Raw genomic sequence first — 15,298 nt, 5'->3', positions numbered from 1 at the left:
AACAAATATTGTCAATAAAATTTTGTACTCAATACTACTTTCTTCTATTGGTAAAACTTATTTTAAAACTTTCGGTTATAAAAATAAATCCAATCCACCAAAATAAATATCATATTTGAGAAAACTTTCAATATTAGGAGATTTTTTTTTTGGTTTTTTTTTTTTTTTTTTTTGCAAACTATCATCGACAAATGATTTTTAATTTCTTAAAAGTAGATAATTTTACCAATTGGGTTATTAATCAGAGAGCATTGACTAACATTTTTACTATAATTAGGGTATTACTCTATCTATGTAATTTTTATTTTATTTTTTTTATTTCTCTCTCTCTTTCAAGTCCCAATATATATATTGAATTCTTTTCATCTTTCAACCTAAGAATTATTTTTTAACATAATTGGAGCCTTAATTAGAGACCATTGACTAACCCTCCATTTCTCTCTCTAAAGTCTCTATATCTTGCACATTGAATTCTTTCCACATTTCAATTGGTAGTATTTTTATTTTTATTTTTTTTTATATAAAGGGGCCTTAAATGTACCCGTATCTTATTCCATCACCCACAAGGCAAGGCAAGGTCACATCTCATTAAGACATAAAACATCGTTTTCATGCCTAATTCGGCGAACATATCGGACCTACGATTTAATTCTTGCTTGGGAAATTTCCCACTCCAACTGAATCGTCAACGTTTATTGAGCTGAAGCCACATTTGGTCACTTCTTTTTTATTACAATGCCCCCCTTGCTTTGCCTTTTCTGTTTCTTTTTGTGCACTTTTTTATTGTTTTAATTTTAAATTCTATTTCCGTTTCTTTAAGGCCATAAACAATAAACATGTTTTGAAAAAGGGATTAAGCGATTAAGCATTCGAACACCGTGATAATCAGAGGTAGTTCCACCGTCACCACTAGCTCTCCACTCTGACCTTTAGTTTTCTTACAAAGCTCCAGCACCAAGAACTCGACGTGCGTAGTCATTGTACCAACATTAAAAAAAAAAAAAAAAACTCTTGTGATAGACCTTACCCCCAAACGGTTTAACTAATCATGCTAAGAAAAAAAAAAAAAGGCCAATCCCGTAAAAAATTTACAAGGCAGAATATAACATAGCCTCTGAAACACCATGTACATACAACACAGTCTTATGCAGCAGCTAATATCTATAATGTGTCAATACTCGGTATATAATTGACAGAAAAAGGGTCAGATCCTGCTTCAATTCATTCAAATTCATTTGCATTTGATTTTAAATGCCATGCACCTGTACATTTTTTCAATTCTAATGTCTGACTATCAAATAGAAACAACAATAGCCAAATGTTAAGTTATTTATGGCTCAAAAATGGCTAGTTACTATCCACAAATGAACCCATGTGACATTTATCAGCAAAGCAGCCCATGGTAGTCAGTAGTATACAGTATAGAATTCTCAGTTATTTCCGGAAGAACTGCTTCTGTGGATTCCCTCAAAGAAGAAACTCTGGCAGCAATGAAAACCTAATTCTTGCAGCAGGATTTCACACTACAGCACTTATTTCCCTTCAAACATAAATGGATTGTCTTGTCCTCAATATGCCTCTCAGCTGAACCACCTCTTAAACTCGACCATGCCGTGTACAACACTTCGGCAGCTTGTGTCGAGAAACCGTTATTGCTAAGATCCAGTAAGCACAACTTCTTTGCCATATGAACAGCAGTTGAAAGCTCTTGAATAAACTGGCACTCTGGAGATAATTTTTTTTTTTGACATGAACTTTCACAACTGTCATCAATTCCAGATGCAGCAGCTTCTACTCTAATTGGATCATCTTCACTATCAGCAACTTCAAGCTGATTGTAGTCAGTGTTCAAAGCACATAAACCTTGTGGAACAGTGTCAACTTCTTTGGTTGCATGCCCCTTCAAAGAATATTCAGATATGTTGAGTTCTTGCTTTAAGAACTCTGAGCTCCCCTTTCCTGTTAAGTCATATTGTAGACTATAATGTTTGTCCAGATAGGCATTATCAGCAAGGCTGAGCTCTTGAAGAGAGTCGTTTCCTGCTACAAATCAAAATTCAATGATTAATATTTTAGTTTCTAGAGATTAAGACTGAAAACAAAAGTGGGCTTATGTATTTCACCTGCTAGAGCCTGAATTATATGAAGAACTCCAGCAAGTCCAAGCTGACACTTCTTAAGGATCAAAACTTTTAGGCAACACCGAGGGTTCATAAGCATTGACGATAATACATCGGTACCCTGCATTCATGCTTCTTGTTAGCTTCCATAGAACACAAAGCTTATAAGCAAAATATCACTTGGAAGTTACTAAAAACAAAATCACTTAGAAGTACAACATCATGGAAGCACTCATGGAAAATATTTTCATATTACCAAAGAGACTTTAAAAACATTTAATTCAAACAAACAAAAGTATAAATTGTTTATTATGTTATCTAAACAGTGGTAGAGCCAGAAATTTATCTTTGGAGAGGCCAAACTAAAACGTAATGACAATAAATTTTTTTGTTCTCTTTTTATACAATATACAAAAAATATGATAAACACAATTCAAAATAAAAATGACGTATTTTATAACACAATATTTGGCTAATGTAATAAAGATACCAATTGTGTGTATCACAAAAAGTATATCTATTGAACTTCATAAATGTGCCAAGATTGATATATCAATAAGGTAACATGTAAATACTAATACAAAAAGAAACAAAAGTACAAAAACAAAGTGTCTAAAATTCTAGCTCACTGGAAAAAAACAATAAATTTTATACTCCGCTTTTTTCTTTTCTTTTCCTCTTAAATTCTGCATGATCATAATCATCTTCAAACTGGTTCTGATATAATTACACAGCCAGCAAGTTCAGTCAAACAAAGAGAATATTAGGGTTACATAATGTGATTTCATGTTGACACCAACTTAAATGCATAGGTAAGAAAAGTTAAATTACAGAGAATGTTTCTTCTAGAAGAAAACAAAAACTTGAAGAGAAATTTGAACTATTAAACCGACAAAGTAAACTTATACTATCCATCAATCATACAGGACATAATTAATCGTAATAAGTTTTGGAAAAGTGAATATAATATCTAAAAAAACATGTGAGAAAATGGTGATAGATCAAGAAGGATAACATATCAAGAATATTCTACGCTGCACTCCAGCAATACATATCAATCTCTTGCAAAACAAAACCAACTGTAGGAACACGCATATATGTATAACTGTGCAAAATACCTCAAGCATAATAGGATTCCCTTCAAGGTTCAGCTCAAGAATGCCATAAACCAGATCGCTATTAAGTCCGAGAATGTATTTAGATGTCAGTCCACAATATGATAGGTCAAGTTTTACAAAGTCTTGAACTCCATTGAACAATGATTCAGTTAATTGTAATGCCCCATCCTGCAAATAGATCAATCCAGTCACAAGAAGCAGGAGATATATACCTAAAGGTGCACTCAAACTGCAATAATAACAAGACATAGAACAACATAAAAACTCACTGTTCCAATACCAGTGCCCCCAAGCATTAGTCCTGACAAACATGAGGTTTTAGCAAGCTGGCATAGGCTATCAACAACGGGCTTGCTTAGCTTTAAACCATTCAGACTCAGTTCTGAAAATCTACAGAAATCTGATCTTAATTTTATGTTAACATCAACTAGTGCATATACATGGCCCAGGTAAAAAAAATAAAAATAAAAAAATAAAAAAACAAAAAGAATAAGATGACAACACCTTTTCAAAGTGGCAAGCTTGACCAGTAGATTGATAATCGCATTTCCTGATACAGGGTCATTATATCCTACAAAAGAAGAGAGTTGGACAACCTAGTAAGCTACAAATAATAATACATTAAAGATTTTGTTAATGACCTGCTTGATAAGTCAAGCCTACCTATGCAAAGTTGTTCAAGTACAGATCCAGCATTAAGTGCATCAGCAACCTTCTGAATTGTTCTAGATGTGATAGAACAGCGTTCTATATTCAAGCTACACAGGCCTAAGAAACAGAGAGCACTAGTGAGCTGAAGCTACAGATCATCTCTACAACAAGAATCTACATGCAAGTATATTTGAAACAGATTACAAGTTGATATTAGATAGACGAACTCCACAGAGCGTTACCTCCAACAACATGGTTTGAAACCACATAAATCCACAAAAGAGTAGCACAAAGTTATTGATGATTGAGAAGAAACTGAAACAATATTCAAAGTAAATGGCTACAGGAAAAACGTTTTACCCTTGCATTTTTCCAAAATAGCTGAAAGGTAAGATCCACAAGCATCAGTGAGACGGTTTCCAGATAAGTTAAGCACTTCCAGTCGAGCAAATAGCACAGGGCATTCACAAATCTGAAGATTACAAACCAGATAAAGAAGTAATGAGTTTACTCTTAAGAGAAAATTATAAATAAAAGGCATTGCCCACTTTACTCGTGCTACTAATGAATTAGAATATAATTCAATAAGTAGAATTTCAATGTTCATAGAACTTTGAACTATAGAATATATGTATCACATATGCCAGAGAGTTGAAAAACCTAATCATCAAGATTTTGTCACAAAGAAGGTATGACATAGATGGTCACCCAACTCCTCCACTTCCATGTTTGAACTTAATACTTCTTGTAAAAGGAGTGAGAGGTAGTACATTTGGCAACAAAGGCCATTGGGCACAACATTGTGCCCTTTTTTTCAAAATACTCTAATAAGTTCATATCTTCACAAGACCAGCCCTCTACTCCAGGAACCTTGCTGTGTCCCCATGAAAGATCAGGTTCAACCTGAGACCCGTATACCTGGTAATGCACTCTAGCAGCAAACAAAGGGAAAAGAAAGAGAGAGAAAATTTGGGGGGGGGGGGGGGGGGGGGGGGGAGAGGTTGAGTTCAAGGTTCTATCCTGTATGAGAAATCAATACTGGACCATAAAAAATATGAGTAAGCTGCATACCCTAAAAGACCTCACAGACCTCACTACCTAAAGCTTTAAACATGCAGAAGTGTAATGGTTGCAAAAAGAGTTACAAACCTGAAACAAAGCAGTTGGACCAAATCGATTGCAATGCAGATCCAAAGTCAAGCCACCATAATTTTGGCCTGATGCAAATACTTGTTGAAGTTTTTCCATTGTTCCATTTCCTGGGGGGATAGCAAGCCAATGTACAGCTATTACTAATTAAAAAGTCACATTCTAATATTAATAGATGAGCTAGAAACCAGATATCATTACCTAACAAATTGTGAGAAAGGTCTAGCATGGAAAATGTTTTGTGGGCAAGTAGCGCATTCAACAATGGAGTTATTGATAAATCTTGCAACTCACATTCAGATACAACCACTTCATCGTCTGAAACCTGTTAAATGAAAAGTATTCATCCCAAATAAACAAATTGATTCCTACCCCAAGCAAGAAAAGCAATGACTTTCATGCAAAAATTTTAACACATAAGTAACAAGAGAATAAGGTTTGCCCTTGTTAAGTACCACCCACCTCCATTCTTTTATTGTATAGTTTCTTTAGCAACTTCATGCTAGGTGCCTCAGATAACTCCTTGCAACTGTCAATGTACAGTTTGATCAAAGGCTTTTGAACCCATCCTAGAAAGGTAATAGACGAATTAAATGCATTTCTCACTAACAAAAGAACACTTACGTGAGAAAAAGGTTAAAATGGAAATAATATGGAGCGATTCCTATTTACAAGATTAGCAGATGCATTCCTACTTCAGAGACTGACTAAAAAAGTGCAGCCAACGTGCAATATAGGCAATATAAGTTAACAGGCTACCAAGATTTCAGAACTCTAGTTCAGCTATATAATACTGTTTTCCATGAATTTCATTCGAAATCAGTATCTTGAAACATTTTCAGAAACAAATCATTCCCAGGAACAAGGATGTCATTTTATGAGCCATTATCATGTAAGTGCTTGTGATGTGGTATTGTTCAACTGTATGAACTCTCATAGGCAGAGTAACAAAGAGAAGAAAGGGGAAAGCAGTAAAAGAATTTTAGAAAAAGAAAAAAAAAAAAAGAAAGAGATGGCGCCCATCTCTTGGAGTAGCATTCTACACAGCTTTTTAACTATATTCACGATAGACCTACCCAGTAGCTTCCATTGGTAGGATTTTCCTTTTCAAACCACCATGAATTATATCATTTTCCAACATGTAATATATAATTACAAAATAAAAATAAGGCCACTGCCCAATGTTGTTCCCACTTAAGCAAAGCGGTATGAGAGATATAGCTATGTTCTTAACATTCAATATTTTGCATAAAAGTGGCATTCTCAAGAATCAAACACACTTATTCTTGACCAGTGATAATATGTCCAAATCATCAAGCATAATCACAATAAATAATAACAAAGAAAGAATTGCAACATCAAGAAATGTAATAGAGCAGGTATAATGCATACCATCAATGAAAGCTTCAAGCAAGACTTTTCCCAGATGATCCTTAAGAGTTTCAATTGTTTCGAAGGACTCTACAACTCTTCCACTACATTTTATTTGTTGAATTATTGGCAGCAGACCTAATGAGAAACAATCCACCAAATTAGTAAACTCATAAATGATATGAAAATGCTGATGAAGCATGCTTAATAGTGACTTGCTTGCTACAACCACCAAGTTTTCATTCTTTCTAGTGATTTATATTACAAGAAAAAAAGGAAGTCGGTGAGCAAATAAAAAACTTGTGTCTCTCCATTAGGCATATGCATGAACAGAAAAGCTAGCCAAAACTTAATGTGTACAAGCTCGGCTTTGTGCTTTCACTTGGCATGTACTTAGGTCCACCAGAAAAGCCAAGGTAATTCACCCTTTAGTGATCCCAACATTAAAGTCATCACAGTTTTGAGAAACAATACCATAAGTAAAAGCATTGCTTTTTTCTCAATTCATTATAGCAACATCAAATGAGCTGCAATGTCTAATATACTGTATCTCAAACACAAAAATGCTAGTATCTGCAACCTAATTCTCATATTGGGGGACACTCAAGATTTTACAGATCCACTTGAATGCATTCCTCTTCCTAACTACAACAGAAGCTTTTCTGCCACTTTCGTATGCAGCAGATATCATTTAACAGCGACTTTCTTTTTGGTATAAGTCAGACAGTTTCACAGCTGGATAATCATCTTATAGGCCAAGAATTCGAGTAATGGCAATCAGTAGCATGTAATATTCCATCGCAAGTGCCTACCCTCTGATCTCTTTTCACTGGGAAGTTGCAAATAGTATAGGCATGCCAGTTCAACCTTCACAGACTCAATGCTCAACTTGTCACCATCCCTACTAGAGCCTGCTTCTACATTTATCAGGTCCTTGTCAATCTTGCAAACAATACACTGTCGTGAACAGCATGAAACATCATATATTAGCAAAATATGACATATTGCAGTCATATACAATTACTTGGATACAAATCATTTGAGCAACACTCACATCACGTTTGTCACCAGAAGTATGCAACTTGGGATCAACAGCATTATGTTCATGCGAGAGGTTCCCAGAAACATCAATATCATATTTAGAACCACTAGCAGCAAAATCAGACGCAATAATAGGCTCATCATTGCTTGAAGATCTGAATAGTTTGCTATTCTGAGTGCCTATATTGGGACTCCTTGATTTGTATGAACTTGTGCTTTCTTCAATATCAATGGGATTGCAGGACCCGGTGGCACATTTGGAGGCAGCCGCTGAGATCTCCTGCAAAACTAAATGATTAAGCACAAGACACCAAGAGACCAACTTGAACAAGGGATAACGCTCATCAAGGAATACAAGAGGTTTGTTTACCTGAAACTTACAATCACGACTGGCTGAATTATTTTTACTCTTAACTGCAATTAGGTAAGGAATACAACTCAGCACTTTGCTTGTATATCAAAAAGTCTAAAACACAAACTAGTAAATAACTTAAACCCACATTCATCAGATGTAGCAACAGCCTCTACTGGCCATCTGTCAGACCATACTTTCGAGCAAACCACCTCATTTGGCATTTCATTTTCATCATCAGAAAGGATGAGACGAACACGTTTACGACCAACAACTGTCTGCTGATTACTGGTTGATTTAGACACACTTTTTGGTGAAACTTTGGTTGGCCGAGTAAAAATATTGTGCTTTCCTAACTGAGCTGCTTCCGTTTTGGGTGAATCTTTACTGGACCGAAGGAGTGAAATCAGAGGTACATCATCGTTCAACTCTTCTACACCGGCTACAGACTTTAATCTACTAGAATTCGATTTACTCATGTCTTGTGAGCAGCGTGCATTAGACCTACTTTCTGAAAAATGGTCATTCCCTTCTGTGTCAGTTTCAGAGCAGCAATCCTCTGCCAGATTATGTCTTTCAAGCTCTTTATCTTTTGACTGCTTCAATTGGTCAATTAAAAGCTGCAATCTCCTACACAGTGGCATCTTCCTTTAAGCAATATTATAAGTTGCGTGGCATAAAGTCCATTAAAAAATTCATAACACTCAATTATTGTTTCTGATGATAACTAAATAAAACTATTGACAAGCCCCTCTGGAGGGAGGGAGGGAGGGCTGTGATAGTACTTAAGTTTGCTTATGGAATTAGCAAGCTTTGACCCTTCAAGTTAAAAATTATTGTGTAATTTGAATCAACGTTTTGGTATTTAATTTCCATTCCATAACTTGCAAAGTTCCACCTCCAGAGGCACTGAAATTTAACAGCCTGTAAGGTCAAGGAGGACTGCCTGAACCAAATTTACCTGGCCTCTTCGACATTGTCAAATCTTATCATGTGGCTATAATGCATATTCTCCAGTGCAGAAAGCTGTACAGAAGGAAGGTTAGCTTCAATGGCAATCCTGCAATACAGGATAAACTGGATGAGCACAAATCAATATAAATCCAGTAAGTAAACAAAGGTGCATTTGGTATGCAAATTTAAGGAATAAGGATTGATATTGCTGCTAGAACTTCTCCCAACACTAAGGGAATGCACTTTCTTAGGGAACCTCTCCTCACACTGCTGCTAGAACATCTCAAACAACCTGCTGTCCTATTCAGTATTCTTAATTTCAGTAAGGGTATTTTAGGAATTCTACAAACTCTGAGACTAGCCAGATATATGGGTTTTAGTATTTGGGATTTCATGTTTTGTAGTAAGGCTGGCTTCCTTGCAGAATACAAATGTGTGTATTGGTATAGTTCTGCCCATCTCTGTAAAATATGTCCACAATCAACAAATGGCTTGTCCAGTTTGTAGATTTAATTAGAGGCCAAGATAACTTGTGGCTTGTAATAGGCATTAGGGCTTCTTTTTTTTGGCTTTTTTTTAATCCTTGGCTTGTGAATTTCTTAGCATTTCTGTTGGCTGTAGTTTTGGTTCTCAAGCAAGCCCGTGTGGATTAGGAATACTTTTCTTTCTCTTTCTTGCTTGACAAACTGGTCCTATGTCACATAACACTCCCTGCCATAGTACAAGAACTACTAGATACTTGTAATTTGTTTGCTATAGCAAGTAACCTTTGCATATGTAGCAATAAAACAGCTGTGCCCCAAGACATGCATGGCATATTGAATAGGCCGCATTTTGGCCAAGTGTACAAGATCAAAATAGTGAATTTTATAATTACATAAATGGAAAAGGCATCTAGGACTGCTAATGTGACATCCCCAGAAACTTCGTTCCACATTAGATAGGTAAATTGTGAAGGTGTTGCACAGGTGCTAAGTCCCATATCGATTCCTTAATAGGTAAGATTGGGCTTTATTAATGATTTCAATGATCTATCCTACGTGACATGAGCTTTGACGAGGACGCTAGAGATTTGAGTGGGGGAAATTGCGACACTCCAAAAAATTAGTCTCACATTTGATAGATGGATTGTGAAGGTGTTGCATGGATACTAAGTCTTTGGTTCTTTACTGAGTGAGATTAGACTCTATAAGTGATTTCAAAGAATTCAAATTGTAACATTGATTAGTTCTTTTAGAGTGATAGTGTAGATGTGATTAGTTCTTCCTTAGATTGTGACAGATATGCCCAACATGAAATGAGCTTCTCTCTCCAAAATTAAAACCAATTAGGAATCCATCAATACAATTGCTTCATAATTTTTCTATTCCATAAAATAAATGTCCACCAGAAAAACCAAAGAATAGATAACTACCTGTAGCTCTCTTCAAATGCATCTAGTGCTCCTGTCCAATTACCATCACTGTCCAAAACATCACCAATGTTGATTTTTGCTAATGCTTGCCCCTGAAATAACATCATCCAAGTGAAAATACACCACAAACACTATACAGCACATCCATGGATAGAACAACCCCATAGAGTTCAAGTATGATGCCATAAACTATCCTACAGGATCATCACCATTGCTGAATTCTAAGCAACCTAAACATACAACTTGTTTAACAAGTCACACTAATAAATTGTAAGAAGCGTCCAGTTATAGTTCCATGCTATATCTTTATCTAAAACAAGATGTTATGTGCATCATACATTAGTAGATCATTAAACAAACACCAATTTACCTCCAAGTTACTGATTGACTTGTATATTTCCCAACTCCTCATGTACCATTTAATGCTTCTGTCTAATTTTCTGAGCTTCTGATATGATTCCCCAATAGCCAGAAATGAATCACTCAGCTTTTCCTTGTCACAAAGTTCAGTTGCAACTCTCTTCTTCCTTTTGGCAAATTCACGCAGCTGAATATAAAATTTCAAATAAGAAATGGGACAACATTAAATTTCATAAGAACAACATTAGGGAGTTTCCAGGAGTACTCAAGCCTTAACTTAATGATAAATATTTTCTAACTAAAACAACAATTAATGGGTATTTAATTGGTGTGATGCTCAATGTGAAATAGTCCCCTCTTCATAATTATCTAGAAGAACTGCCTATTGGCATCACACACACTTCCACACACAGAACAAGAGCCACCATCTTACGTGATTAATTTACAAAGCAAATCTTCTTTCAATTATGTTAACAATCCATTCCAACTAAAAATAATGACCATGTAAAATGACTATTATAATTATTTCAAAAACAAAAACTGAAAGATTGTGCAAAACAGATAGCAAGACGGAACCCAACCATGATGGTTTTGAGCATTCATCTGGTTAATGAAACCAATAATATGGTGAAACATACTCTCGACACCTGAATACAAACCCATCTAGTCAAAAGGGAACAAGCTTTGGAAACTTGATGAAAAATTGCACGTTGAAAGATCATGTCTAGCTAAACATGGATTTGCAAGCCTAATGGTGCTCTATCTCAAATAAGAAACAAATGTGACTCCATCCAAAATATTTACAAGATATCTTCCATGCTGAAATGCCACCTGGCAGTTAAGAAAAGCACAAAGGAAGAGAAAATGTGTAGGAAGCATAATATATACCTTCACCCACGCAAAAATCATTCTTGATTTCTCTATGAGGGAATCAAGACATGCATCCTGCTGCAACAGACACTTCCTCTCACGTGGTGTTCCTTTTGCAATGGCCATGTCTCTTGTCAGCTTCTTCAGCTTCTGCTCTTCTTTTTTCAAGTCATTCATGACTTTAATAGCTTCTTTTACAGTTTCAATATTTTGATCAATTTGCTTAGCCAAAGCATCCTCATCTTCCATGGATTTTGCCAGATCAAGCGCCTTCTGGTAGCAACGAAGTGCCTCCTCATACTTTTGAACCTTATAATGCAATTCACCAAGATTGATATACCCCTTTGCCTCCCCTTGACAATGCCCAATTCTCTTGCAAATTATAATGTCCTTCTCAATGTGCTCCCGAGCATTATCCCACATCCTGAGCTCCATGTAAACATTTCCTAGGTTGTGATGGAGCCTGCTGCGTGCATCATTGTCTTCCTCTACTTCTTCGTCACCACAAATCTGTAATCCTATAGTTAGGATTTTCTGGGCCTCTTCCAAATTATCAAGATCCATTTCAAGCATTCCTATGTTATTATGTGCATCAATATATTCCTTGAGGAAGAATTTGCAATCCTTAAATGGTGGGTTCTCCTTTAGAGTCTCTGCAAGCTTCATGGCACACTTAAAATATTTCTTGGCATTCCGAACTGAGAGGTGGTCATTGTCAGATGTCAAAAACATTTCATGGTAAGTACGACCAAGTTGGGTACTGGCCCTTTGCTGCTCAACAAGGTCATTGGCATCCTTGGCCAGCTCTAAATGCTTTTTCTGAAAGCAAAATTAAACAGAGAAAAGTTTAATTCTATTAATAAAAAGTACTACTTACCGTAACAACTCATGATTGGTAATTTTCTTAAACTTCCATTTTTCCCATTTTCTCACCTAAATCAAACGAAGATACAACATTTTTCTGTCATAGTTAACAATTGATGAGCAAGAAACATAAACCCCATGTTCAATTTCTTCTCACACAACCGCCCAAGTTCCTTGAGCATAGATTCTCATATGTTAAACCCCAAAAGACCAAAAACCATGCAACTTAAAACCTCATTTTCTATCATTCTCACAGTTTCTCAAAAACCAAACAGACACTAGAGTCTTGGATTTTTTTTTTTTTTTTTTTATCGTTTGGGGCCCATAGTACAACAAACCTCCCCTCAACCGTGCTCGATGCAACCAATCGGCTTAACCAAGCTGAGTTTTTATCATCTTCAAACCAAAGAACAAGGATACCCAGATTATTTCTTATCACCAAAACAACAGGTATAGTTTGAGCCTTAACAAATCACTTTTTCCTGAGGAGGAACCACCAAAAAGGGGAAAAACAAAAACCAAAAAGAAAGACCCCTCACTCAACTGGGTTTGGTAATTCAAACATCGTTTTCTTCCCGTTCCCCTACTTTCTCAGCAACCAAACAGTAGCTAAACCTTTTTTTTTCCTCATATACTTTTCCCTCACATTCCCACCCCACAAACAAAACCCAAAACGCAAAAAGAATACCTGATAAATGAGGGCTTGCTCGAACTCCTGGAGGCGAAGATAGACCTCCCCGAGAGACTGACAGGTGGGCAAGAGCTGCTTCTCCGGCAAGTACTTGATCGACACGTCGTAGTCGATGCGAAGCCACTTGAGCGCCTCCACGTACTCCCCTCTGTTCTTGAGGATGTCGCCGATCACGTTGGCCCATCGGGCCTCCTCCTGCCTGTTCCCCTCCTCCTTCGCGCTCCGGAACGACCTCTTCGCCGCGCTGAGGTTGGCGTCGTCCCGACCCATTTGTTTTAATCTGTTTTTTGGGTGATAAAGGGTTCCGAGAGGAATTGAATGAGTGAAAGAGAGAGACGTGGGTCAGTGAGATCTATCAGGATTTGAAGGGTTTCTGTGAGATTTGGGGGGGTTTCTATTGGATTTCGATTTCGATTTTTATTTGCTTTTCTTTTTTCGTTTGAGAAACATTTGAGTGCGAAATGAAACTCCCGCCAAAACCTTTTTTTTTTTTTTTTTTTTTTTTTTTTTTTTTTTTTTTTTTTTCTGATTGATAACTTGGTCTACAAATAAAACGAGTTGTAAGTGTATGATCACTCCCAATTAACTCTTCATATTTTCCTTTTCTCCACATTTTTAATAAAATCCACAAAAATGTCCATTTAACAAATTCTTTATCAAATGTTAAACTTAACCTATATACAAAAAAATAAAAAAAAAATGTTGAACTTAACCTCTTTTTTACATTTAAAGAGCCAAAAAGATAATATTATAATTTTTTTAATATTACTTTTTATAAACCGCGCTAGACGCTCGCCCTCTTCGCTAGGGTTGAGCATGGGGCGGGGGCAAAGATGCCCCTTTTTTAGCCCCGCCTCGCAGGGGTACAGGTTCACAAATTCACACCCGTAAACTTCATAAAATCAGTGACCTCCTTGCGGGGTGGGGGATATGGGATTTGCGGGTTGTGCGGATATCCTCGATTCAGGCCAAAACATGAGAAAAATCAAACCAAAGCCAAATTCAATACCTAGAAAGCTAGCAAAGATTCAATACCCATATTGAATGCCTAGATTCAAGCCATATTCATAAAAAGAAATGATAGCAACTGATGTGGTCTTTTGTTTACCAAAATATATCGATAATAAAATTAACCACTCGCAATAGAACGAATCCTTGTAGGATAAGGCTATAGAGAGGATGTCGAACCTCAAGGACTGCAGGGGTAATGCTATCAAGTTTATAAAAATTAAAAATAACTAAATTTAAAAGATTGTTGAATTTGAAATTAAGCAAAGTGTATAAAATAAACGTAAAATAGAATTGAAATATAAGATAGAGAAATAGTAGAATATTGACTTCACCGCTATCCATACATCAGTGGATAATCATATTTAATTAGAGAAATTCATTCTATGCATGCTATAAATAAACAAGAAATTACCATATTAAAACATAAGTATAATCCATCTTCGGTTGGTACAGACCGTCCACCTAACCACTAAAATGCAGTACGACCCGTCTTCCCTAGGCATGGATTAGCTACGTCTTTAATAGGATAATACAATTAATGGAAAAAGTATAACCCATCTTCGGTTGGCACGGATCGTCTACCTAAATTATATTAAACTAGGGTGTAGTACGATTCGTCTTCTCTAGGCATGGCCTATCTAATCCTCTTGATCATATGTCAATTAAACCCATTGTATAATCATCATTTTCATAATCACAGAAAAAAAAAAAAGAATGATTTGAGTTCAATAAAGGTAAAAAGTTTTCTAAGACAAGAGAAGAATTCTACCAATATTGATTATGAATTGAAGAACAATTGCATTACAAGATGAAAAACAATATCAAATTATTGTAGCAATTCTCATAACTATACAACCAACATGCATAAACTAAAATTCTCTAAATTAAAATACAATCAAACCATTGTGCTTGGATAGGGCTACATCAATACCCTACAAAGGTTTTTAGCCGCTCATGACACTGCTGCAATGGCCTCCTGCCATGATTACTTCTCTTCAACTCTTCAAGCCTTTAAGAAGTTTTTCTCTGAATTTGCTCTAGGTAGCAGTGTGTCTTTCTTTAATGTTTAGAGTCCTATTTGTAGAGATTAGGAGAGGCCTAAAAGCTCTTGTAATTCCAGAAAAATCGTTTCTTGAGTCTTCTTGTCCAAGTAGGAGATTGAAACTTCAATCCAAGTAGAAAAAGGATTCCAAATTTGTCCAGAATTGCGGTCTTTTATTGCGAGGCAATGTTAGAATAGTAAACGTCAGAATTTAGGAAAAGCTATTTCTGACATATTTGTTAGACTTTTTATTAGATTTCCAACGCTACTAATTTTATTGCAATCCGATA

General features: G+C 36.0%; 1 protein-coding gene across 1 annotated transcript; it reads right to left on the bottom strand.

Annotated features, from left to right (window-relative positions):
• Positions 1-1,212: 1,212 nt before the first annotated feature.
• On the bottom strand, positions 1,213-13,356 carry LOC133856571 (protein TONSOKU). The gene is made up of 20 exons (XM_062291629.1): positions 12,953-13,356; positions 11,419-12,219; positions 10,541-10,717; positions 10,171-10,262; positions 8,764-8,862; positions 7,951-8,432; positions 7,821-7,864; positions 7,464-7,730; positions 7,222-7,366; positions 6,431-6,547; positions 5,501-5,607; positions 5,240-5,363; positions 5,039-5,148; positions 4,250-4,361; positions 3,902-4,006; positions 3,743-3,809; positions 3,508-3,628; positions 3,239-3,406; positions 2,124-2,241; positions 1,213-2,040 (listed from the first exon to the last, which is right to left on the bottom strand). Exons 1-20 carry the CDS (start codon positions 13,223-13,225, stop codon positions 1,499-1,501), a joined length of 4,071 nt encoding a protein of 1,356 aa, XP_062147613.1. The 5' UTR covers positions 13,226-13,356; the 3' UTR covers positions 1,213-1,498.
• Between the last annotated feature and the right edge of the window lie 1,942 nt (positions 13,357-15,298).

This window comes from Alnus glutinosa, chromosome 14, assembly GCF_958979055.1.
Source record: "Alnus glutinosa chromosome 14, dhAlnGlut1.1, whole genome shotgun sequence".
NCBI classification, from domain to species: Eukaryota; Viridiplantae; Streptophyta; class Magnoliopsida; order Fagales; family Betulaceae; genus Alnus; species Alnus glutinosa.
Note: the sequence above shows the minus strand (reverse complement) of the source record. Positions and strands in the feature narration are given on the sequence as shown.